General features: G+C 39.7%; 1 protein-coding gene across 6 annotated transcripts in view; it reads right to left on the bottom strand.

Annotated features, from left to right (window-relative positions):
- Nucleotides 1-27,772, bottom strand: part of QKI (QKI, KH domain containing RNA binding) — a 171,555-nt gene that overhangs the window by 116,492 nt on the left and 27,291 nt on the right. For all 6 annotated transcript variants that reach the window (XM_062187021.1, XM_062187017.1, XM_062187018.1 and 3 more), the window contains exon 2: nucleotides 11,037-11,179. In XM_062187021.1, coding sequence (XP_062043005.1) covers nucleotides 11,037-11,179 — 143 coding nt within the window. The remainder of the gene's footprint in view (nucleotides 1-11,036; nucleotides 11,180-27,772) is intronic.

Genomic DNA, 27,772 nt, shown 5'->3' with positions numbered 1-27,772 from the left:
TGGGAGACCAGGAGAAGCACCTGGCTCCTGCCTTTGGATCAGCGTGGTGCGCCGGCCGCAGCAGTGCGCTGACCGTGGCGGTCAATGGAGGGTGAACCAACGGCAAAGGAAGACCTTTCTCTCTGTCTCTCTCTCTCACTGTTCATTCTGCCTGTCAAAAAAAAAAAAAAAGAAGAAAATGTATTCAAGCTGCTGAAAACTGCCTTTGAGAACATTAATACTCATTTTTGTTAGTGTTAACTTTTTTACTGTGTATTTTATACATACTGCATTATTTAAATTGTTTATAGTAAACATCTATTACTTCTATAGGGATATATAGTAATGGGAAACAAAGAAATAAAAAGAAATACAGGGGCCGGCACTGTGGCATGGCAGGTAAAGCCGCCATATCACAGTGCCGGCATCCCATATGGGTGCCAGTTCAAGTCCCAGCTGCTCTACTTCTCATCCAACTCTCTGCTATGGCCTGGGAAAGCAGTAGAAGATGGTCCTTGGGCCCCTGCACCCGTGTGGGAGACCTGGAGGAGGCTCCTGGCTCCTGACTTCGGATTGGCACAGCTCCAGCCAATGTGGTCATCTAGGGAGTGAATCAGCAGATGGAAGGCCCACCCCACCCCCCACCCCGGCCTCTCTGCAACTCTGATTTTCAAATAAATAAATAAATCTTAAAAAGAAAAAGAAGGAAAAGGAGGGGGAGGGGAGGGAGAGAGGGAAAGGATGGGGAAGGGGGAGGGAAGGAAAATAAAGATATTCTTTGAGGAAACAAAAATGTCCACGACTAAGTTTATAAAAATCCTGCTCAGGGGGCCAGCACTGTGGCATGGCAGGTAAAGCTGCTGCCTGCAGTGCCAGCATCCCATACGGGCGCTGGTTTGAGTCCCAGCTGTTCCACTTCCCATCCAGCTCTCTGCTATATGTGCCTGGGAAAGCAGGCCCCAGTCCTTGAACCCCCTGCACCTGTGTAGGAGACCTAGAAGCTCCTGGCTCCTGGATTTCAATTGGCGCAACTCCAGTCACTGAGGGCATTAGGGGAGTGAACTAATAGATGGAAGACCTGTCTCTCTCTTTCTGCTTCTCCTTTGTGTAACTCTTTCAAATAAATAAATCTTTAAAAAAAAAAAAAAATCCTGTTCAGGCAGATTTACTTTCAGAAGGACTCTGGTTCTCATAGTTTGAACACCTACATCCCAAAATATATCCTTACTATACCATATCAATCCTTACCTTCTCATAATTTGCAAGGCTTATATTGACAGTCCCACTGCTTTTAACATAATCGCAGGAACCGGTAAAGTGGTGTGCCTGCAGGACTGGCATCTTATTTTGGCCCTGGTTCAGGTCCTGTCTGTTCCACTTCTCATGCAGCTCCCTGCTAATGGCCTGGGAAAGAGTGGAAGATGGCCTCCTGACACTCACATGGAAGAACCTAGAAGTTTTGGCTCCTGGCTTTGGATCAGCCCAGCTCAGGCTGCTGCAGCCATCTGAGGAGTGAACCAGCAGATGGAAGATCTCTCTCTCTCCCTCTTTCTGTTAACTTCTGCCTTTCAAATAAAATAAAATACTTCTTTTTAAAAAAATGACCTCAAAGTTCCTTTGAACTTTAATTGAACCTTTCATATGAATGAAAATCTTTATTTGATATTATTTCATCAATATTTCAATGACATATATGCATAATGACAAAAAAAAATTACTTGGGAAAGACAAGTGTCATCTCAGATCCTGAAATGAATCTAGGACATGATTAGGATGGCTTTTGAAGCAGATGCTCTAAGTTCTGATGCAAAAAACATTGTCAGTTCCAGAAACTGTTCTGAAATTACTAGCTCAAAGTGAACTGCTTTTGAAGGCACAAATTTTAGTCATGTTTGACATACTGAAAAGTGTCTTTTACTCCACCCTGTTCAATATCATATCTTGTCAAGGTAGTACGTTTATGATTGCCAACTCTTGTCTTCTCCACCATATTTTAAAACATTCTCCCCTTCTGTACTCTGTAGTCAATGACTGACACTACAAGTAAGATCCTCTCTCATTCTCAGACTCCACATGTAAAATTAACAGATGAAAGAATATTAAGATTTTTCGGCCGGCGCCGTGGCTTAACAGGCTAATCCTCCGCCTTGCGGCGCCGGCACACCGGGTTCTAGTCCCGGTCGGGGCACCGGATTCTATCCCGGTTGCCCCTCTTCCAGGCCAGCTCTCTGCTATGGCCCGGGAAGGCAGTGGAGGATGGCCCAAGTGCTTGGGCCCTGCACCTGCATGGGAGACCAGGAGAAGCACCTGGCTCCTGGCTTCGGATCAGCGAGATGCGCTGGCCACAGTGGCCATTGGAGGGTGAACCAACGGCAAAAGGAAGACCTTTTCTCTCTGTCTCTCTCTCTCTCACTATCCACTCTACCTGTCCAAAAAAAAAAAAAAAAAGATTTTTCACTATGTAATACATTCCCTTTTCATGTCAGCTGTCACTCTTTGTTCAGATCCACATTGTTCTATACCTGGATTATGGCTGTAACAGTACCATGATAGCAAAGAGTATGTCTTTTCATACTTCTGTGCCCTGGTGCCTAAAATCTTCCAGCTATTTTTATTTTCAGATTTTCTAAAAGCTTTCCTATTTCTAATTTTCATATTTAGCTTTTTTTGGTCCTTAAAATGACAAGTTCATATGATTACATACCATTGTCATGTGACCCTAAACAGTACAACACAGGACATATTTTAGGCTCAATTAATTCCTTACCAAATAATAAATTAAAAATATCCATCAATATGAAAGATAAGCAAGTCATGATAACTGCTTTATTTATCAAGGAAGCTGATTTTCAATTTGGGAAAAACAGGTTTCCATGGTAGTTACAACTACATTTCAGTATGTACCTCATTTATTTATCAACTATTTTGTGCAAACTGGCTAGGTATATTAAGACATAAAATAATACTTTCCCAATGCAATAATTAACCAAATTTAGTTGCACAGCTAGTTGTTGGAAAATTCAATTTCAACATCTTAAAGTAAACACAGGTTCTCTCAAAAACCATAGCAGCTTTCTGCTCTAACAGAAATCAAAAGAAAGGATGTATGATTTCACTCCCTTACAAAAATAAATTTAGGTTGCCTAATACAGATAGAATACTACAAATCCAAAACCTGAAAATTTTAATGCTTCCAAATCTAAAACCTTCTTGAGTGTTGGTATCACCAGTGGAAAATCCTACATCTGACCTAATGGAGCACATCAAACCTCAGGTGCACTAAAAATACTGTATCAACTTACCACCCAGCTATGTGCACACAAAAATATATACACACGCATACATGAATATGAAAACATACACAAAATAAACTAATTCTGAGTTCAGCTTTGGGCCTTATCCATAAGATACCTCATTATATATCTGCAAACTTTCCTAAATCCAAAAATCTCCAAAACCCAAAATACTTCTGTACCAAGTAATTTCAGATAAGGGATGTTCAACCTGTACAAACATAAACTGTGATGTGTGTTAGAGTAAAAGGGGTATAACCTTTAATTGTTTCACAGCCCTCTTCACTTATCAATTTTGAGGGAAAGAGGATTAGAAAGATTCTGGTGTTAACTGTTTCATTCAATTCAAGACAATACACTTCTCTTAAAATAAGCTAAAAGCTCTTTAGCTTCCCTTCCACTTTAAACAAATTTCCAGAAACAGCTTAATATTCCTGGAATACACAACAGCACTGAGAAACAGGTTTCTCCACAGTTTTTACATTATATTTCATGGTTTGTTTCAGTAAGATTGTTAGCAGTACAATGGTTAGATACCTGTGATTAGGTATCCAACTTACCTATAAATCCTTTGTAGCAGTAATTTTTTTTTTTTTTTTTTGACAGGCAGAGTGGACAGTGAGAGAGAGAGACAGAGAGAAAGGTCTTCCTTTTTGCCGTTGGTTCACCCTCCAATGGCCGCTGCGGCCGGCGCACCGCGCTGATCTGAAGCCAGGAGCCAGGTGCTTCTCCTGGTCTCCCATGCAGGTGTAGGACCCAAGCACTTGGGCCATCCTCCACTGCACTCCCGGGCCACAGCGGAGAGCTGGACAGGAAGAGGAGCAACCGGGACAGAATCCGGCGCCCGCCCAGTGTGCCAGCGCCGCAGGTGGAGGATTAGCCCATTGAGCCGCGGCGCAGGCCTGTAGCAGTAATTTTAATAGTAGATCCTGACAAACCTTTTCAGACTAAGACAACTCACAGATAAAGCTTCCTACCGCAAAAGAAACTGGAAAACATTTGCTTACCAGAAACAATTGTTCCCTAAAAATAATGCCACTTCTTCTATTTTCTTCCAGTTTAATTGAAAGGGAGACTGGGCTGCCTGTTTGTCCTTTCATTTAATTTGGCAGGGAGGGACAGAAAGAGAAAGGAATCTTTTATCTGCTGGTTCACTCCCAAAATTCCCATAACTGCCAGGGATGGCCTTGCTGAAGCCAGCAGCCAGAACTAAATCCTGGTCTCCACTTGGATGGCACAGACCCAAGTACCCAAACCACCACTTGCTAATTCCTAGCCAACTGGAATTGAAAGTAGAGCTGGGACTCGAACCCTGGCACACTGACATGGGATAATAGGCATCTTAACCACTGTTGCCAAATGTCTGCTTTCCCTCTTTCAATTTTCTCTTCACAATACTAAATATAAAGGGCCCGATATTTACCAAAGCATTAAATTTTAGAAAATCTAAAGGACAGGCACTGTGGTTTAGTAGGCTAAAACTCCACCTGTGGCACTGGCATCCCATATGGGCACTGGTTTGTGTACCAGATGGTTCAAGCCCTTGGGCCCCTGAGCCAACATGAGAGACCCTGAAGAAACTCCCGGCTCCTGGCTTCACATCTGCTCAGCTCGGCTGCTGTGGCCATCTGGGAGTGAACAGTGGATGGAAGACCTCTCTGTCTGCCTTTCTCTGTAACACTGCTCTCAAATAAATACATAAATCTGGGGGGATAAAAGTAAATATGAAAGTACATGACACCATCCAATTCACTTAAAAAATTGGACAATCTGACAAAATTTTAATAAGACAAAATTTTTTGCTTTCAGACTGCCTTGAAACCTTTTTTGGAAAAGTATCTACTAATATCCTAAGAAATTTAGTGTATATCAAACCATAAAAACTCTATTAAACACTTGGTATACAGAAGGTCCTCAATATATTCCTATAGAGTGAAATAAAAAGAATACCTCAAAACATACACAAAAAAACTCACAAAATTCACCTTCACTAAGTTGATCTGCTTGAAGCAGTTTCCCTACCTAGAACTTAGACATGTTCTATATTTATCAGTTCATACTGTTAAATTAAAACTCTGATGGTTTAATGTTACCTGAAACATATCACAGCTCAATAAATAGCTTTAGTACTATCTTTAGTTTTCTAGACAAACTACCAAAGAAGATAGATGTGCAGATACTATTTTCAAAACATATTTCCACTGGCAGGCACCACGGCTCAATAGGCTAATCCTCCACCTGCGGCACCGGCACACCAGGTTCTAGTCCCAGTTGTTCCTCTTCCAGTCCAGCTCTCTGCTGTGGCCCAGGAGGGCAGTGGAGGATGACCCAAGTGATTGGGCCCTGCACCCGCATGGGCTCCTGGCTTCGGATCAGCGAGGTGCGCTGGCCGCAGTGGCCATTGAGGGGTGAACCAATGGAAAAGGAAGACCTTTCTCTCTGTCTACTCTGCCTGTCAAAAAACAAAAAACAAACAAACAAAAAAAAAACACCACTTATTTCCACTAATAATTAATATCATATCCAGACAAAAGTAAAGAAGCCTCTGCAGGACATTAAATTCTGACTTAATGTCCATTTGTTACTTCAAAATACAAAGGTAAGACTCCTGAAGTAAGTCAGAGAAGTCAAAGGAACAAAACCTAAGATAACTAACTATACTATCACTCTCTCTTCTAGTAATAATCACTCCAAAATAAATGAGCCCAACAGCCTATTTGTAGGTGACAATCTTGAGAAAAAAGAAAACTACAAACAACTCTACACTTACCAGAAGCAATGACTACTCAAATTTCATCTGCAAACTCAGCTAACTTACAACTCATGCTCCATCATTACAATAAGATGCGGGCTGGTGTTGTGGCACAGCGAATTAAGATGCCACCTGCAACACTGGCATCCCATATGGGTAGCATCCCATATGCTCCACTTCTCATCCAGCTCCCTGCTACTGTGCCTGGCAAAGCAGTGGAAGATGGCCCAAGTCTTGGGCCCATACACCCATGTGAGAAACCCAGATGGAGTTCAAGAATCCTTGTTGTAACCATTTAGGGAGTGAACCAGCAGATGAAAGAGCTCTCTTTCTCTGTATCCCTCTCTCCATAACTCTGCCTTTCTAATAAATAAATAAATCTGAAAAACAAATAGATTATTATGGGCTGAGTAACCTTTGTCCAAAATGTTGGGACTAGACATGATTCAGATTTGAGTTTTTCTGACTTTGGATTATTTGCAGACTTCACCAGATAAGAATTCTCTCCTCTGAAAATCTGAAATCTCAAACTTTCTGAGCATCATTTCAGCATTCCAAGTATTCTGGATTTCACAGCATGTAGGATACTGTTTGGGAGTAGGGATGCTCAATATGTATCATCAAAGAGATCACAGAGAGTACTGTGTTATAAATTTATACTAATAATTACAGCATCCATGTTAAGATCCTGTAAGAAAAAAAAACTTGAAAATCTATTTTACAAACTCTGACATCATGATGATCTTTCAAGTCCATTATTCAAAATTAAAACTCACTTTAAAAACACTGGAAACTCAGGAGCTGGCATCGTGGTGTAGCAGGTAAAGTCACCACCTGCAATGCCGGCATCTCATATGAGCGTCAGTTCATGTTCCAGCTGTTCCACTTCCAATCCAGCTCCCTGCTGATGGCTTGGAAAAAGCAGCAGAAGATGACCGGGGGGTGGGGGGTGGGGGGTGGGGAAGGACCTGCTACACTCCATGGGATACCTGGAAGAGGCTTCTGGCTCCTGGCTTCAGCCTAACCCAGAGCTGGCAGTTGCAACCATCTGGGGAGTGAACCCAGCAGAGGGAAGATCTTTTTGTCTGTCTTTCCTTTGGTCTCCCTGCATCTCTTTCAAATAAATGAATCAATCTTTAAATAAGATTTGGAAAGATCAGGAGCTATCTTTACATAAAATCCCTAGGAAAAGGTCTTACTTCAATTTAATCAATAAATCATGTCCCAAAGAGTTTATCAATCTCAACGTTTCAAGTATACATACCACAACAAATAACCTTAATAGCTAGTAGCTCTAGGCTCATGGCTTCAGCCTGGCCTAGCCCAGGCCACTGGCTGGGGAGTGAACCAGCAGATGGAAGATACTGTTCTCGCTCTAACTCTGACTTTAAAATAAATAAATAAATCTTTTTTTTAAAAAAAAGTAGGATAAACAAAATAGTTACTACTCAGGATGAATTAATGAGGTCCAAAAAGAAAAAACACCACATTAAGAAATTTTAAATCAAGATATTAAAATAATTATCTGGAGGGCCAAACTGTTTTTTCTCTATTTCTCTCCACCTATGAGTTACAACTAAATTTCTAACTGTAAATTTTATTGAAATAGACATTTTTGGGGCCAAAAGGGCCATTAAAACTCACACTGTATCAGCTGCCTTCACGACATCTTCACATCTGGATGCCTGACTTCAAACTTCACACCTTTGAGTCAGAACTACTGAACCCTCCTCCCCTACACCTGCTTTACCCTAAGTCTTTCCCATTTCAGGAACTGGAAATTCCATTACTCCCAACTGGTCAAGTCCTTTGGGTCTTTTTGATTTGCTCTCACACTCTGTGCCTCCCAGCTATCAGCAATCAGTTCCAACTTCACAATCTACACAGGTACTTCTTGACTCTTGTTCAAAACCTCCCTTCCCTCCTAACTGATCCCTCTGCTACCACCACTGAACACAGCAGCCAGGTATCATTCCAGGGCTGTAACACTTGACTGGCTTCCCATTTCCCTCAGAATAGCTACTACTAGTCCATTGGCCCTCAGCTAAGACCCCTCTGCTACCGCTAATCTCACATCTTACTCTTCATTCTGCCTGGAATGTTTCTCCCAAATGATGTGCAGACCTGTCTTCCCATCATTCTGGCCAGCTCTCTCCACTCCCATCACTTTATAAGAGATTCCCTTCCTGATGATGCTCCCCCACAGCACATTCAGAGTTTACCTGTTAACCCAACTTTTATCTCTACAGCACTGACCACAACTAAAGGTATGTATTTACTTATTATCTTTCTCTGCTACTAAAATACCCATTCCATGAAAGCAGGGATAGTGAGTAGTTTACCACTCTACATACCTCCTGAAAAAATACCTGGCAAAAATGGTCAGATACGTAATCACCTACGTTTTTGACCTACTTTATTCCCATGTTAATAACAAATTTAGAGGGTTAGGCAGGCATTTGGCCTAGCAGTTAAGACACATATTAAGACAAGATACCTACATCCCACAACACAGTGCATGGTTTCAAAACCAGCTCCACTCCAAATTCCTACTTCCTGTGTGCAAGGTCTTCCTTTCAGACAGTGGGAGGCTGCAGTGAGGACTCAAGTGGCTGGGTTCCTGTTACCGATGGGGAGACCCAGATCGAGTTTCTGGCTCCTGGTTCAGGCTGCAGTCAGGAGCCATTTGGTAAGTTAATCAGTGGAGGCAGCATGAGCAGCCTTACCAGGTTCTTTCTCTCAAATTAATCAATATGCTGAAAATGTAGAGCAATGATTCTGTATCTATGCTCTAAGTGGAAGCATGCATCAGAATCGCCTACTGGGCTTATCAAGAGGCGACCTGTTGGGCCACAGCCCCACTGTTTCTGATTCAACTAGTAAGGGATGAATTTGAACATTCAGACATCCCCAGGAGCTATGGATCCCAGGATTCTGAAAGCCTCTGATCTAGACAACACTGAGCTCCAGCACAACCACCACAACCGCAGCCGACCACAGCAATGAGTCACAACTGGTAGAAGGGGGGAAAAAAGAGTACAGTGGGCCCAGGTAATGATTTCAAGATTGTACAGAACATGAGGCTTTTACACAGAATAGTGTAAACATTCCTCTGCTGGATGGGATCTTCTTTGTTGTTATGAAAAAATGGACCAAAACCATGATTATATTCTCTACTTAAGTCTCATGGTCTTACACATTCTATGTTACTGACTATTGCTGAAATTTTATCTTTCAAGGTTTAAACAAGCAGATAACAAGGTTGCTATCCTTTAGGGCATGAGTGGAGAACATCCAGCTGGCAAAATAATTTGGTCTGGGCTTTCCAAGGAAACCACAGGCAGGATTCAAAAGTCAATAAATCCATAGCCAGCTAAATTTTGATAGTGCTATTATAAATAGCATTATAAATTACAAAGGTTCTCTACCCTGCTTTATGGGATGCCGACACCACATACTTGCAGACTCCACGTATGACAGCTACCCAAATCCTACCACATTGCTCATGTATAGGTTATGATAGGTCACTTCATTTCCCTCATCATGCAGATTACACTAAATTTTCTCTGAATTTTGAAGAAAAACTTTGGGAGGCACTAAGTTATGTAAGAGCAAGGCTGGGAACAAAAGAGATCCACAAACTTCTACTACTAAAGTTCTTGGAGTTACCCTGGTTCCTCCCTTACATGAATTTGTGTTCTCCAGCTATTATTCCTTTAATTTTATATTACCCAATACTCTGTAGATGAACTCTTCCTCTGCCTTCATTATCTAGGAACTGCCTGTATAGCTGCAATAAAAAATATTTATAAAAGTAGAATAAATTAATAAGCCTTAATTGAATTGGAAATTCAAATTATGAAATACCAACTTTTTTTTAATCCCCATTAATCCAACTTCAGACTTCTGTCTGCCACTTGCAAAGGCTGGTACCCTGCCCAAGAAACCAATAAATCTTAGAGCATATCACATTTTCAACATTCTAATATCAACTCTTTCTTTCATTTACTTTCAAAAGAGTCCCCTGAAACTTTGCTCCCAGGCCCCCAATAAAGCCCTGCCATTTCCTATATTAACTCAACAGGTATTTGATACTTATTAAGTATCAACACTAAGGAGGATACAGCCATAAATAGCAAAGACAACATTGTTTTCTAAGTACCTTACACTATTCTGGAGAGAGAGAAAAACAAACATGAAAAATAGCAGATAACTAGTAACACCTCATAGGAAAAAAAAGAGAGATTTATGTGCAACAATGAGTAATCAGATACTTTTAGATAAAATGGTCTGGGGAGGACTCTCTAAGGTGACATAAAATCTTGACAAGAAGAAACCAGTCAGTAGAAATCAAGGTACAACTAAAAGGAAGATCCTAAGGCTGGGAACAGATTTGACTTGCTCTAAATGCCCAAAGAATGCCAATGTGACTACACTATAGTAAAGAAGAGAGCTGATCATTAAAGATGAGGTCAGAGAAACAGAATGGACGGTATCATGTAGAGCTTTGTGACAAAAGGCAAAGAGGCTGGATTTATTTAGAAATCAACTGGTACAGGACAAGGACACTATTTCCAATAAGATGCTTACAGAGAATAGTTGAGCAATGGATTAAGATGAGGGGGAATAAGATAATCAACAATAATTTCCATAAAAGTGTTACAGCTGAAAGAAACTTATAATCTCACATGTCTATTTTACAGAAAAGATAGTGAGGCCCAACTATGGCTGAGGTCAGCACTTGGTGCTCTCTGACATTTAGGCCAAAGCTCTTTCCACAATCCCTGGCCTTGTTTTGAAATTCAATGTTCACTCACAGATGAGACACAGCAGTAATAAAACGGAAACATTTTAGAAGTGTTTTTTAACTATTCAGAACAAATTATTCATACCTCCATCCCTTGAAAAAAATTTTTAAAACTGATAGTGCTTAAGTATTTACTACCAAATAAATCTCTTCACAAAATATACAAAGCAGAAAAAAATTGAATAAAACAAAAAAATATACTTACATCTGGGTATTCTTTTACAGGCACATAAAGTTTCTCTTGTAACTGAACAATAGGTCCCACAGCATCAGGCAATTCTGCACTCCTTTTCTCTGTACTGCCATTTAATGTGTCATTGTACATGTCTTTCCGTACTCTGCTAATTTCTGTTAAAAGTAAAAATTTTAAATGTGTTAGACAAAAAGATATTCTTGCTACCAAGAAAAAAATATAGGCAGGGGAGGATTTCATTGATAAACTGTTAAAACTCTAGTAAAGAATTACTGACCTATTCTGTCATTCTCTGGATTAAGTCCATATTTAATAGGACTATAGCCTTAATTTCTACCACAAATCAAATTTATACCAAGCAAATAATATTCTACTGAAACTCACTTCAGACACCAGCTCTAACCAATATGATACAGACTTGTTATTTTAACTAATTTTTCCATGCTTAAGGCCAGTTATTCCAAATGATACCTTTAGTAAAATAACTGTAAGAATACCTACAAAGCAAAAGTATTATGAAAGGCTCTTTTATACTTCAGAACTAATCTGTATGATTAAGATTTAAACTGGACCACTCTGATAGTTATTTTGTCTTAAGAATATTCAAACAGATGTTCAAAGATAATAGATTGTAAGCCCAAAGGAAGTCTGAGTCTGTCACACAAACTTAATGGTTAAAGCTATGAGATGTCTTAGAGGTAAAGGAAAAAGGAAGGACTAGATGGACTCCAGGAACAGCAACATTCTAAGAGTGAAGTAAAGAATATCCAAACGAAGAAGAAATAGAGGCAGACAGCGTGAAGAAGAGGTAGCACCGAAAGTAAGAAATGTTCAATTCAAGGACAAGATGACCAACACCATCAAATACTACAGAAGTACGGTAAGGTAAGGAGCAAAAGATGGTAACCCGGATTTGATCACTAAGCCATTAACGATCACAGAAATTTCAAGAACAAATGGCAATACATATCAAGCCAAATTAGGTTAAAGAGTAGACTGTAAAAAAAAAAAAAAAAAGGTGAAGATACCTAAAAATCAACGACCTTTTAAAAAACTGTATTACAGTTCCTATTTTTTTTTAAATAAAAAACAGCAATTCTATCTTAAAGAATCATCAAGTCCTATAAAGAAAATGGATTCTTTCAAAAATTGTTAATCTTCTATTGTGCACTAAAGGACAAGCTCCTGCCCATCAGAACACATAATAAGGGCTGTCACTATTAAAGTTAACTGGATGCCCAAGTTAATTGTCTCTCCATCCTAATATATTACACCCCTCATGAGAAAAAAAGCTTGCACCATCAGTGTTGAAAAAGAAAATGCCTCTTACAGTATGTATTTAGTATATCTTCCAAATGTGGATTTTCAGTTTTTTGACATTAAGCAACTATCAAATATAAACGCAATGTTTTAATTCCCCTAACTTGCTATTTAAATATTTCAGTTAAATAAAATCCAACAGCAAAAAGGCAGGACCAAATATGTTCTTACCCAGTTGTAAAGTCTTAATCAGTTAAAAACAAAGCAAAACACATTTTCTACTTCAAAAATAGTAAGATTCAATCTATTACACATTTTATCTCTTAAATAACAACCTGTCAAACTTACCAAAATTTATCTCTGAATAGTAGATGACAACAAAAATCAAGAGTATCTTGGATTTGACTGTTATAAGGTCAAGACTTCAACCTCTCCTAAAGTGCTTTTTATAGTTCTAGATCTATGACGAAATCTTTCCTAACAATGCCCAGCATCAAATTAGTGTCTATCTTAACCAAAGGGCACTAGTAAATTTTAATGTAATTAAAATTACACATATATGCTTTAATTCAAGTCTCCATAAAAGCACTTACAGGGGCCTATGTTGTGGCATAGGTTAAGCTGCCACCTGAAGTGCCGGCATCCCATACAGGCGCCAGTTCAAGTCCTGGCTGCTCCACTTCCAATCCAGCTTCCTGCCAATGTGCCTGAGAAAGCAGTGGAAGATGGACCAAGTGCTTGGGCCTCCACATCCACATAGGAGACCCTGGCTCCTGCCTTCAGCCTGGCCCAGCCCTGGCTTTTACAGCCAACTGGGGAGTTAACCAGCACGGTGGACAATCTCTATGTTCAAAATAATTTTAAAAAAAATAAAAAATAAAAATCACCTACAATATAGTGCAGGGTACAGGGGCTCAAGGACTTGGGGCATCCTCTGCTGCTTTCCCTAAGGCATTAGCAGAGAGCTGGATCAGAAGTGGAGCAGCAGGGACTTGAATCAGTGCCCACATGGGATGCTGGCACTGCAGGCCATGGCTTAACCCCTTGTGCCATGGTGCCAGCCTCCCAGTATAGATTTCTTATCACTTAAATTTCTTTCTTTTTAACTTTTAATAAATATAAATTTCCAAAGTACAGCTTTTAGATTACAGTAGCCTCCCCCCCCCCATAACTCCCCTCCCATCTCCCACTCCCTCTCCCATTCCATTCACAATCACTTTTTTTTGTTTTGTTTTGTTTGACAGGCAGAGTTAGACAGTGAGAGAGAGAGACAGAGAAAGGTCTTCCTTTGCTGTTGGTTCACCTTCCAATGGCCTCTGTAGCTGGCGCGCTGTGGCTGGCACACTGGCTGGCGCACCGCGCTGATCCAAAGCCAGGAGCCAGGCGCTTCTCCTGGTCTTCCATGCGGGTGCAGGGCCCAAGGATTTGGGCCATCCTCCACTGCACTCCTGGGCCATAGAAGAGAGCTGGACAGGAAGAGGAGCAACCAGGACAGAACCTGGAGCCCCGACCGGGACTAGAACCCGGTGTGTCGGCGCCGCAGGCGGAGTATTAGCCTAGTGAGCCGCGGCACCGGCCCACTTAAATTTCTGCTTGAGAAACTGCTCAATTATTATTATGAAGTAGTATTGCCTGATGAAGTTTGTGGACTCAAAAGGCTTCTATAGCCTTGGCAGCTCATGTCAAGAGCCTCAGGTGGTCATTGACTTCATATGTGAGAGTGTTAATTATTAACAGGAGTCACTGTGCACTAACTTCCAATGCAGGACCTCTGTCCTCAATGATTTGTATTGAGAGTTAACTGTAAAACCAGTTCTCTGTATGTGTGTGTGTGTGTGTGCAAATTGTTGAAATCTTTACTTAGTATAGAGTTGGTCTTCTATGTACAAAGTTCATTGAAAATGAATCTTAATGGAGATTGGGACTGGCAAGGGGAGAGGGAGGAGGAGGGGTGGGAATGTGGATGGGAGGGCTGATATGGTGGGAAGAATAACTATTCTTAAAGTTGTACTTACAAAATTTGCATTTCTTGAAGAATAAACTTTTTTTAAAAAAGTAGTATTGCACCAATATAAAAAAATAAAAAGCATACAAGGAAATTATAGATGGATTTGCTTATACAAATGGAGGCAACCTAAATATATAGAATCCATCACCATATTAAAAGAAAAATGCATAAAGACCAAGTGGATTTATACCACAACTGAAATGTATAATTAATATTTAAAAACCTGTGATTATAAGCAGGATCACTATAACAGCTGGGGGGAGGGGATTGGTTTTTCAACTAAAGAAATTTATCAGATTTAGAAGAACAAAAAATAATTGATTACTAGTGATCAGAAAATTTAATGACTAAATATATATATATATACATATATAAAAACCAATAACCTTCAAATTATATATACATCCAGATAGATGATGCAGTGTATTTACCACTTTTCTATAAGCATCTATGATTCTTTGATATATATTCCGGGGCCAGCAGAGTGGCGTAGTGGGTAAGGCAGCCACCTGCAGTGCTGGCATCCCATGTGGGCGCCAGTTCGAGTCCCAGCATCTCCACTTCTGATCCAGCTCTGTGCTATGGCCTGGGTAAGCAGTAGAAGGTGGCCCAAGTCCACCGCGTGGGAGACTTGGAAGAAGTTCCTGGCTCCTGGCTTCGTATGGGTACAGCTCCAGCCACTGCAGCCATCTGGGGAGTGAGCCAGTGGATAGAAAACTTTGTTTTCTCTTTCTCCCTCTCTCTCTGTCTCTGTCTCGCTCTTCCTCTGTAACTCCACCTTTCAAATAAATAAATAAATAAATATTTAAATCTTTTTTTAAAAAAACTAAATATTCCATGATACTGTTACTTTTTTATCTCTGGCTCCTAAAAATAGGGCTTGGAACTCAATGGATCTTTAATAAATAAATAAATCTGGTAGATAGGTGGCTAAACCAAAAAAAAAGAATGAACTAAGTTGTGGAGTCTTAAATTCAGAGTTTCAGCTCTCAAAAAACTCATCTAATATGAGAAATAAGAAGTCTTTCTACCACAATTTCTTCAGTCTCTAAGATATATCACTCAATTTAATAACAATATGAATTATATACTAGACAGTTCTGATGGAAGCAAAAATATGACTAACATATAGCTCAGGTCCTAAAGAAATTTACAATCTTATTCACTGAGGACTCTCTTTATCAAAAGCACCTTTCCAGTCAGGAAATCATCAGCACTTTCAGGTGTGTTTTTTATAATAATCAAATCACAAGAAGTTCTGATTCCATTTCTAACAGTAACTCTTTGTGATTTTAGACAAGCATTATTTAACCTCTATGCCCATACCTCATATAATTAGAAGCTGCTTACTGAGTGACTGAATTGAATCCACTGGCTTCCAAGAACCCCACTGATTAATTTTCTCCATAATCTCAGTGTAAAAACCTTCTACTCCAGGGGGCTGGCACTGTGTCACAGTAGGTTAAGCTGCTGCCTGCAATACCTACATCCCATATCAGAATGTCAGTTCAAGTCCTCCAACTACTCTGCTTTTAACACAACTCCCTGCTAATGAGCCTGGGAAGACAAAGGAAGATGGCCCAAGTACTTGGGCCTCTACCACCCATGTGGGAAACCAGGATAGAGTTCCTGGCTTCTGCCCTCAACCTGGCCCAGATCCTGCTGTTACAGCCATCTGGGGATTGAAGCAGCAGAAGATAAATACATCAATGTTGAAAAAATGTTTTATTTCAGCAGTCATGGCAATCACAGCTTCAATTAAAAGGAGTGCTATCCTATCAGTTGCAGAGAACTGTCGCCAAACTGTTACAGAAAGATACAAAGGGTATGGGATACAGGCAATGCTCTAATTACTTCCTAAGTGATGGGTTCAAATGTGTATATTCATGAAACATGAGAAATACTTCATAACTAATAACTCAAATATATTCTTCTATTGCATCCAACATATTACTTGAATGCCCACCTTCAACCTCCACATTACCTTCATCCATCTGCAGCAATGGTTCAAAGAACTAAAAGTTCAGAACCATTCTGACCAACCAGTATAAACATTCCCACTGCAATAACCCCCAAAGTTAGATACATATCTTCCATCTAAATATCTTGTCTCAGTTCAATTTGTTTTTAGATATTTCTGACAGTCTGAAATGTTTGAAATTTGTTTTACTGAGCCAAAACCTGCTTTCCTGCAATCTCACCCACTGGCCCCCACTTAGCAGTCTCAAAAATACTTAAGAAGTTCTACATTTAACTGACCTCTTCTCCAAACTATGGCATAGCTTTATCTCCTCCCACCTGTTTACACATTGCAATTTCATACCCTTTGAGAGTATAAAATCTCATATCACACAGCATTTCACAACAATCCATGAGGATGCACATAGACCAAGGCTGTCCACTTCTAGTCCTGAACTTTGTGGTGTAAGGATACCTAAACTTTCTTGGCAAGCACAACACTGAGGACATTTTGCTGGTGGAATAAGACAAGACTTCACCATTCCATACTTGCACAACTGCTTAGACAGTGAGAGACATGTCTTTTTTTCTTGAATGTTTTCTACTATGCAAACCCCTTGAGACACATGTTAAATCTATCAGTTGACACTCTTTTAAAAATGCCTAGTCTGTGAGTCGAGGATCTAACTAAAATTTTATACAGCACACAGCTCACTATCCTATGTACAACTATTGATCATTTAAACAGAAAATAATTCATTTTGGAATATCCAGTCTAGATCTCAGTCTCAAGTTTAGATTGTAAATTTTTCAATGTCTAAATTTTTCAAAACCTTTCCAATATTTATGCCACTCCTATTTTCCATTTCTTGAACAGTAAGTGATCATATTTTTTCAAATTTCAGTATGTTGAACACTATTTTTGTTTAGATCCAAAAACATGTTTTGGTTATACGACTTACTGTCACCTCACATTTCTCTCTGCTCTAATTATCTTGATTATTTGTTCTTTCCCAAACTAAAGCTTTACTGTCAGTATATTCTGCTCCTAAGATGGAAAAAAGTCACTGTGCAGTTATTTGACATGACTGGTTATATTAATGTTCCACTGTCTACCATAAGCCTTTCCCATCTTCTTCATTTACCCAACTATGGAACTAAACTCAAAGGTTTAAAAATAATTCTTAATGCTTCATATACCTCAGTTCATTTCTGCCTTTGATTTTTTCATTATCATCACTTTTATTATATCTGAATTATCATACATGCAGTCTACCTGTCACCTTACAATTCTACACATATCCTTAAAAAATTTGAATTACTATATTAACAGATCAACTAACTCAATGAGAAACTAGAAAATCATAATCAAGGACAACATGAAGAAATGTAAGAGAAGAAAAAAATACAGGCTGAGGATCTCAATTATGGAATGAAGCAGTCATTTCCCAAAACAGATTAGATAGGTAAGGCAGTATATAAAGTCAATACTACGGCCGGCGCCGTGGCTCAACAGGCTAATCCTCCGCCTTGCGGTGCCGGCACACCGAGTTCTAGTCCCTAGTCCCGGTCGGGGCACCGATCCTGTCCCGGTTGCCCCTCTTCCAGGCCAGCGCTGTGGCCAGGGAGTGCAGTGGAGGATGGCCCAAGTGTTTGGGCTCTGCACCCCATGGGAGACCAGGAGAAGCACCTGGCTCCTGCCATCGGAACAGCGCGGTGCGCCGGCCGCAGCGCGCTACCGCGGCGGCCATTAGAGGGTGAACCAACGGCAAAGGAAGACCTTTCTCTCTGTCTCTCTCTCTCTCTCACTGTCCACTCTGCCTGTCAAAAAAGAAAAAAAAAGTCAATACTACAATGCAGGGAAACTAGGCAAAGAATATAGTCCTCTTTTACTTTCTATTTTAGAATTTATTTGACAATTTAAACTTAGTTTAAACTAATTTAAGTTTAAATTAAACTAAGTTTAAAATTTAAACTAAGACGATGAACATTATGAAATGCAATATAAAAAATATTTACTAGCTCAAGTGTGAATAACAAAATAATTAATGATATACAAATAAGAAAGTAAATGCATACACGAATTCTTTTCAGGATTGGTAAAAATCCAAATTAAAAAAAATTTTAAAGCACTGAAAAACTTGCTCACACAGAGTACATCTTTCACTGTGCTGTGACAGCTGACTGAAATTGTTCAACTGGCTATGCTGATGCTACAGACATGTTTCTTTGCACTTTCTTTGTGCAATAAATTTAAATCCAAAGATAAAATCAGCGTATCAGTGTAACTGGAGCTAAAATACAGAGAAGAATGAAAAGGATAGGATACAGTCATACTGTATGATTGCCTTTTTTTAATTCAACATTTTCCATTAATTTATTCAGTAAAATAAGAAACATCTATTTATAAATATGCATGCTCTGATACACAAAGTACATATTTTATATGGAAAATTAAACTGACAGCTTTTATCATTTCAACTTTAGCTTACATGGACTTCAGTATTTGTTTCAACATTATCTGCCCATCATCTCTTGCTGGACACTAATGTAGCACACAAGCACAGGAGTAAAATAAGATTTCAGTTATTTTAAGTCTGAACAAATTACTAGTTTTTATTTACAAGTACTCATTAAATCTTACAACAATAATATTAAACATCTATTTATAACTGAAGAACAACTGTCACTTTATAAAAAGGTGGCTGTTACGTACCCTTATGTAGTTTAGGGTTAACAAAGACTCCTTTTGTAAAATGAAACCTTTAATTCAGGATTTACTAAACAGAGAGAAAGTTTTAAAGCTATTTTCAGCAGAGAAAAATACACGGACTGTAACTGCACAAAGATTATTTTAGGAAGCCACCTTCATCCATGGTTCCGAGGGCAGAGAAAAGGAGGTAACTATAGAGTATACAGTAAGAATGAATGTGTTTTGTTCACTCAACAAGTAAATACATTAAAAAGGTTAACCAGAGTATATTAACTATTGAATAGTATATGTTTTGCTTACTCAGCAACCAAATTAATTAAATCTGATTTTATTTCAAAGCAACTACTTTCAAACCGGCAAGGAAGAAAAAGAAAAAAAAAAAAAAAACAAATTATCAGTACTTCTCTAGATGAGACCTTATTTTGGGCATTAATTTTTTTTCTGCACTTCATATTTAAAAGTACAAAATTAAATTTAACATCACTACCCTAATTTACATTTCCAAAATTAAAAACTGCACAAAACAGTTAATAAACTGCACACACAAAAGCATGAAAGAGCAAAGACCTTATAACAATGCTAATTCTATTTCCCTGTTTGTTCTTAACAGCAGCTCTGTATCAGGGAATATATTTGACAGTAAGCTGCACATTCCTGCAAAGGCTCTTTCACACATTACAGGAAAGAAAGTCAATGATATGATCCAATTTATACTTAAGTATATGTACAGACATACAGAAGTCAAAAAAAGAACAGTAACTAATAAGAGTGATCATCTCTGGGAGATGGATTTATAGGACTACTAAACTTCCATATTACCAAATGAATTGTTTTTAAATAATCACAAACCATTTTTATATATACATATGTATGTGTGTGTATATATATATAAAAATGTGTGTGTGTTTGTGAGTGTGTATCTTAATAAGAGAGCACCTTAAGTCAAAATGCTCTACTTGGTGTTTTGCTTTGTAGAGTAAATTAAGCTGCTACCTGCTTTCAATGTGAGTACCAATTCTAGTCCCAGCTGCTCCACTTCCAATCCAGCTCCCTACTAAAGCACCTAGGAAAACAGCAAAAAATTGCCCAAGTACTTGGATCCCTGCCATCCATGTGGGTGACCTGAATGAAATTCCTGGCTCCTGTCTTCATTTGGGGAATGAATCAACAGACAGATAATACCTCTCTCTTCCTTGCTCAGGTTAATATGCCTGCATCCCACATCGTAGTACCTGGGTCCAATACCTAGCTCTAGCTCCTGACCAAGGTTTCCTGCCAATGCAGACACTGGCAGGCATGGGAGATGGTACAAGTTACTGGGCTCCTGCCAATCAAGGGGGGAGCCCTGTATTACACATGAGCTTTAGCTTTCAAGCACTTGAATAATGAACCAGTGGATGGGGGCTTTCGTTCTCTCTCTCTCTCTCTCTCGTGCTGTCTCTCAAATAAATAAAAATCAGTGTAATAATGATTAAGTTACTGACTTTAGATCACATGAATAAATTACATGTTAATCACATGAATAGGGGATTTCATCAAAATCCAAAGGATATGTTACCAGCTATACCCACTGGAGGGAAAGCACTTTTGAATTATTAATTATTTCAACATACTACCAATACTTTTCTTGTAAATGTATGTGAATAAAGATAGTAATGGATTATAACCTATGATCCCATAGTGTTGTACTGAAACAAATAAATACAAGGGAGATGCCGGTGCCGCGGCTCAATAGGCAATACTCCGCCTGCGGCGCTGGCACACCGGGTTCTAGTTCCAGTCGGGGCGCCAGATTCTGTCCCGGTCGCTCCTCTTCCTGTCCAGCTCTCTGCTGTGGCCCGGGAGTGCAGTGGAGGATGGCCCAAGTCCTTGGGCCCTGCACCCGCATGGGAAACCAGGAGAAGCACCTGGCTCCCGGCTTCGGATCAGCGCGGTGCGCCAGCCGCAGCGGCCACTGGGGAGTGAACCAATGGAAAAGGAAGATCTTTCTCTCTGTCTCTCTTTCTCTCACTGTCCACTCTGCCTGTCAAAAAAATAAAAAGTTTAAAAAAAAGGGAGAAAAAGAGAAAGATCTTCAATACAAAATTTTTAATTAATATAGGGTGCAAGTAAAGATGGAATTGGGCATTTACTGTTAGGAAAACAACACAGTAATAATTGAAGGCAAAAATCATTCATAGATGCTAAAATTAGTAAGCTGAAATATGAGAAACAGGATATATCTGAGTTTCATAGTATCTCCCCATAAGATATTTATTAACTACAAAGGGGATAGGGTAAATACTGGAAACCACAGTGGAGCAATCTAGCAGAAGTAAGCTTAACCAAGTGATCAAAGACAAAACACGAATCCCTAGCCTGACACGCTGGGACAGGCAGAACAGTACTTGCATGTGATGTTCTCGCCAAAAATGTCTAGCCTGGTGACATTTAGTAGTCATGAGACAATATCAGACAAACACAAACAAAGTAGCGACTCTGGAGAAAATGTGGAGATGCCAGTGCTGTGGCATAGAAGGTTAAGCCTCTGCCTACAGGGCCAGCATCCCATATGGGTACCAGGCCACTCCACTTTTGACACAATTCTCTGCTGACAGGCTTGGGAAAGCAACAGGTGATGACCCAAGTACTTGGGACCATGCATCCACATGGGAAATCCAGAAGAAGCTCCTGGCTCCAGCCTGACCCAGTCCTGACTGTTGCAGCCATATGGGGAGTGACCCAGCAGACGGATGATCTCTCTCCCCTTTATTTCTGCCTTTCAAATATATTAATTAAAAAGAAATATGGAATTTTCGATCAGATCCTGGAACCCAAAGTACATAAGAAGGAAAATAAGTTCAGTTTGAGTAAGATCTGCAGATTAGCTAATGGTATTAAATAGTATTAGTTAATGGTACTGAATCAACATTAATTTTTTGGTTCCCATAACTGAGCTATTACTTTGTAAGCTGTTACCATTAATCCTTGTGTCATTTTTCCTACATTTCTATATATTATTTTAAAACAGAGGGTTTTTTTTTTTAAAGATTTTTAGTTTGGCCTTTGGAATTATTTATTCTGATGGAGGAAGCAAAAATCCTTGTGGGAAAGGATGCAAGTCACGAAATCCACTAATCTATGAAAAAATAAAATGTCTCTTTACCAATAAAACTGAAATCAAAAATCACTCAAAATAATTTCTTCTATTTAAATATCATAAAGTAAATTTTTCGATTACATATATTTGCTTTAAAATAAGCACTTACTAATCATGAAGATTACTACTACCATTCTCTAAAATAAAAGCATCCAGATAAAAAAATCTAATATTAACCTCAAGTAGATATATGACTTTCCTTACAAAGTTTCATAAATGTTATTCATAAATTTTAAGCAGATTTTCTTTAGCAATTTTTTTTTTTAAAGATTTGTTAACTTTAAAGGTAGAGAAGGGGGAGAGATAGAGAGAGATGTCTTCCACACACTGGTTCCCTGCCCCAAATGGCTGAAAGAGCCGGGCTAGGCCAGGCTAAAGCAAGGAGCTTCTTCTGGGTCTCCCACAAGGGTACTTGAGGCCATCTTCCTCTGCCTTCCCAGGCACATCAGCAGAGACCTGTATCAGAAGTGAAGCAGCTGGGACTTGAACCAGTGCCCATACAGGATGCTGGCCGCAGGTGGAGGCTTTACCTGCTTTGCGGCAATGCCAGCCCCCAGCAAAAACTTTTTTAGAAAACACATTCAACTTTAAATCTGTTTTGAAGAACATAGTAGGGATTTTACTCCTGATTCCCTGCACAATTTAGCTGTGCGGCTTTGAATTTAACTTTCTGGGTTTGTTTCCTCACTTATAAAATGAAAAGGTTAGACTAGACCACATTCATGGCCTCTGTGTGCTCTAAAATGCTGTCAGTGAGGAGCATCTCCATTTTGTCTCCTTATAGACTCCCTTCTATGCCTGCTTTGTACTGATGCCCCACAGGCAAGATCTGTATATACCCAATAACCTACTGTGAACAGCACACAAGGGACTCCTAATACTCCTGTCAGAACCATAAGTGGGCACCAGGATTTACTTAAAATAACATCCTGGTTAAGCACCAAATCCTCACAGAACCAGGCCTGTACACACTTATATTTTTGAGATGAGGAGAGAGGTCTGTCCTTTAAATATTTTACCTTCTTACAATCTCTAGACACCTCAGGATTTTAAAAAGAAATTTGGTATATCAAAGTAACAATCAGAATTCCCAAAAACTGCAGGAATTCTATCTGTGTGGGGGACAAGTAGACTGTTTTCCTGAGTAACAATTCCTTAGATTCCCAATTATCCTTTTCAATTCTACTCTAAGTCCCAACTAAGTTCAAAGGGGGTAAAATCTAAGATGTGTAAACACGCAGGAGCGGAAAAGCAACTGAAGGGCCGGCACTGTGGCATAGCAGGTAAAGACGCCACCTGCAGTGCCAACATCCCATATGGGCGCCAGTTTGAGTCTCAGCAGCTCCACTTCTGATCCAGCTCCCTGCTAACATGCCTGGGAAAGCAGCAGAAGATGGCCCATATCTTTGGGCCCCAGCACCCACATGGAAGACCCAGAAGAAGCTCCTGGCTCCTGGCTTTGGATTGATCCAGCTCCAGCCATTGCGGCCATTTGGGGCATGAACCAGTAGATGGAAGACCTCTCTCTCTCTCTGCCTCTGCATCTCTGTAACTCTGCCTTTCAAATAAATAAATAAATCTTTTTAAAAAAAAATTAAAGCAAATGAATGCCTAATGCCGTTCACAGGTGTTACAACAGCCCATATGACAGAGAATCCCCCCATACTATAGAAAAGCTAGGGAGATCTCTTAATCCATAATAAAGAATCCACGCCATTCAATATTCCAAAAAGTCCTTTACACCAAGCACTAAAATTGAATTAGAAAAGAAAATAATATGAGCACAAATTCTTAGTTCCATTTTTATAACAAGAGCAAAATACTATACAATGCCCCCAAATGTCAAAGTAATCGGTACTGAAAACACTTTTAATTATGGTAAGCAATATGATCCCCTTTAATTAAACTACAACTAGTTTATTTTACTAAGAACTAGGTTCAGAAAATCTAAGTAATGTTATTTGGGATAATTGGGCAGGTTGATTGACAGGTTCATGGCACTAAAATACTATTATAGTGGACCTTTCCACAGCTAACCGTTAAACATGGAAAACCGTTTAAATCCCTGTGAGCCCAATCACAAAACTTTATTAAACGGCTCAGCTCTGGAACACAACACAAAATTCTACTGGTAGAATTTTGGTTCTACTGTTAGAACTGTGTTTACTACATTTTTACTGCCTCCTAAAACTGTCAACATTCCATTATCATGGTAACAACATTCTTAGAAAGTAATCTTTTTTTTTTTTTAAGATTTTATTTATTTATTTAAGAGGCTGAGTTACAGGCAGTGAGAGGGGAGACAGAGAGAAAGGTCTTCCTTCCGTTGGTTCACTCCCCAACTGGCTGCAACAGCCGGAGCTGCGCCAATCTGAAGCCAGGAGCCAGGTGCCCCTCCCCAGTCTCCCACATGGGTGCAGGGGCCAAGCACTTCAGCCATCTTCTACTACTTTCTCAGGCCACAGCAGAGAGCTGGATTGGAAGAGGAGCAGCTGGGACTAGAACAAGTGCCCATATGGGATGCAGACACCACAGGCCGAGGATTAACTTACTGTGCCACAGTACCTGCCCCAAAAGTAATCTTAATGTTTTTAAAATGCAGTATTCTTTTTGAGATCAAATAAGTTTCATTTATTGGAATGAGTGCTAAATATTATCATTAAAAAACAAAAACAAAGATGAGAACAATTCCACCAAAAAAAAGCTCTCAAGGAACATTCCAGACTAACCCTCTACTCTCCTGTCTTCCAGACATATCTGCTTGGCACATTCAAAACCAAATCCCAAATCTTTCCCCAAAAACATCCCTTGGACCTCAGAACACAGTCCGTCCCTGCCCTCCATATACCATCCACTAGCAAATACTGCATTCAACATTCAGAACACGTGCACTCCAGTATCACTTCGTAACTCATCAACTAGCAACGACTAGTCAACTTTCAGAATATATCCAGAATTTCACTTCTCATTCCTTCCACCTGTACCAACCTTAGACCTAATCACAATCATTTCTTACCTCATCTACAGAAAACAGCTAACTGATCTCACTATTTCCACCACTGCCCATAAGTCGATCCTCTTAAGTCTCCAGAGTGAGCCTGCTAAAGTTCAAGTAAAATGTCAGTCCTCTGTTCAAAACCCTGTGACCAGAACTGCCCTCAAACATTTTGGACTCAGGACTCCACTCGTAAAACATTACTTCGAGGAACCGAAAGAGCTTGTGTTCCTGAAAGTTATATCTATCACTACTCATAAACTTGAAAACACTTAAATTATTTTGAACCACTGAAAAATGACAGTAAACTCCCTAGATATTAACTTCAAATCTAGATTTTACAGAAAATACATTTTAAAACAAAAAATAAATTAGTGAAAAAGGCATCCTTTCATATTTTCACAATTTTTTCATGTTTATCTTAATATAGACAGCTAGATTCTCACTATCTTCTGGATTCAATTTGCTGCAATGTCACACAGCACATACAGCCTGTGGAGAACTCTCATGCACATTCATGTAATGACAGTGAAAAGGGCAAGTATCATCATTACTATCGTGAAGACAGTTTGCAGTCTGAGATTCCCTAGGATGCCCAGAGCCACCTACAAGAACCATTGCTCTAAAGATTTCCCATTTCTCAAAACCACAGTGAGCTATCACCTTACCCCTGTCAGAACAGCTGTTATCAAACAGACAGACAGTAACCAATGCTGGTAAGGATGTGGAAAAAGGAGAAGTCTCTAACACACTACAGATGGGAATGTAAATTAATGAAGCCACTATAGAAAACATTATAGATCTGCCTTATGATACAGCAATCCCACTATGGGGTATATATCCAAAAGGCATGAAATTATTGTATCAAAGTGACACCTGCTTAACCATGTTTATAATAACAGTTCACAATAACCAAGTGTCCATCATCAGATGAATGGATAATAAAAACGTGGCAATATTAATGGAGTATTATTCAGCCATTAAAAAAAGAATGAAATTCAGGGCCGGCGCCGTGGCTTAACAGGCTAATCCTCCACCTTGCGGTGCCGGCACACCGAGTTCTAGTCCCAGTTGGGGTGCCGGATTCTATCCCGGTTGCCCCTCTTCCAGGCCAGCTCTCTGCTATGGCCCGGGAAGGCAGTGGAGGATGGCCCAAGTGCTTGGGCCCTGCACCCCATGGGAGACCAGGAGAAGCACCTGGCTCCTGCCTTCGGATCAGCGTGGTGCGCCGGCTGCAGCGGCCATTGGAGGGTGAACCAACGGCAAAAAGGAAGACCTTTCTCTCTCTCTCTCTCTCTCTCACTATCCACTCTGCCTGTCAAAAAAATTAAAAAAAGAATGAAATTCTATCATTTGCAGCAAAATAGATGCAACTGGAGGATATCAAGTTTGAATAAAATAAACCACACACAGCAAGACAAATACTACAATGTTCTCACCTCATATATGGAAGCTAAAAAACAAACCTCAATCTGAAAACTTAAGGTTGATTACTAGAGCTTGGGAGGGGTGAGAGGGATAGAAGGAGCTTATTTTTTAAAAAAGGCGGGGGTGGGGGGCTGGATATGACTCATTAATTGTGACAAATATAATAACAGGAGATATTAGTAATAGGGGAAGCTGGGTGTGGCAGGATATATGGGAACCCTTTGTGCCACCACTTCACAATTTTGTTTTGCAAACTTAAAACTGTTCTGAAATGGCCGGCGCCACGGCTCAATAAACTAATCCTCCTCCTTGCGGCGCCGGCACACCGGGTTCTAGTCCCGGTTGGAGCGCCGGATTCTATCCCAGTTGTCCCTCTTCCAGGCCAGCTCTCTGCTATGGCCCGGGAGTGCAGTGGAGGATGGCCCAGGTGCTTGGGCCCTGCACCCCATGGGAGACCAGGATAAGCACCTGGCTCCTGCCTTTGGATCAGCGTGGTGTGCCGGCCGCAGCGCGCCGGCCGCGGTGGCCATTGGAGGGTGAACCAGCGGCAAGGGAGGACCTTTCTCTTTGTCTCTCTCTCTCACTGTTCACTCTGCCTGTCAAAAAATAAAACAAATAAATAAATAAACCTTATTAGTACTCTTGGTATTATTAGCTGGCTGTATCCCTCACCTATCAGTAGAGTATTTGCTTGAATACTAGCTTAGCCCCTCATTCCTTTACAATAACATAAATGCACTGCTCTACTGAAAAGGGTTCATTCTCTATACTAGATTTAGGTTTAAAACACTTTGCTAATAACATATGTTCACTCCATCAATGTTAAATTTCTTTAGTGTATCTCAGACCAGATGAGAAGACAAATACACAAGCATCTACATATATGATTGGTCTCAGCTTTTTGAAGAAAAAAAACCCACTAACCCATAAAGAAAAATTGCCTCTACCAAGATACCAACATTGCATGCACCAAAAGGATTTTAGCAATTGATTCTTCTTGAGCTTTTTTACAATCCATATGGTCCTTTCCTTATTAACCCTCTATTCAAATTTAGTTAAAATGTTAAAGGCTTTTTAATTTCCCAAACCTAAAAACAATACAATGGATCCAGCCTTAATAAAGTATAATAAAGTATAAGAGTATTTTAAAAGCAAACTATAATAAAGCATAAAAGCATATTAAAAGCTGTATTAATCATTAATAATACAATATAGTGGTTTTTCATTTAATACATATGTACTGTAA

This window comes from Lepus europaeus, chromosome 3 (assembly GCF_033115175.1).
Source record: "Lepus europaeus isolate LE1 chromosome 3, mLepTim1.pri, whole genome shotgun sequence".
Classification (NCBI taxonomy): domain Eukaryota; kingdom Metazoa; phylum Chordata; class Mammalia; order Lagomorpha; family Leporidae; genus Lepus; species Lepus europaeus.
The sequence above is the reverse complement of the archived record's forward strand: the minus strand, read 5'-3'. Positions and strand labels throughout refer to the sequence as shown.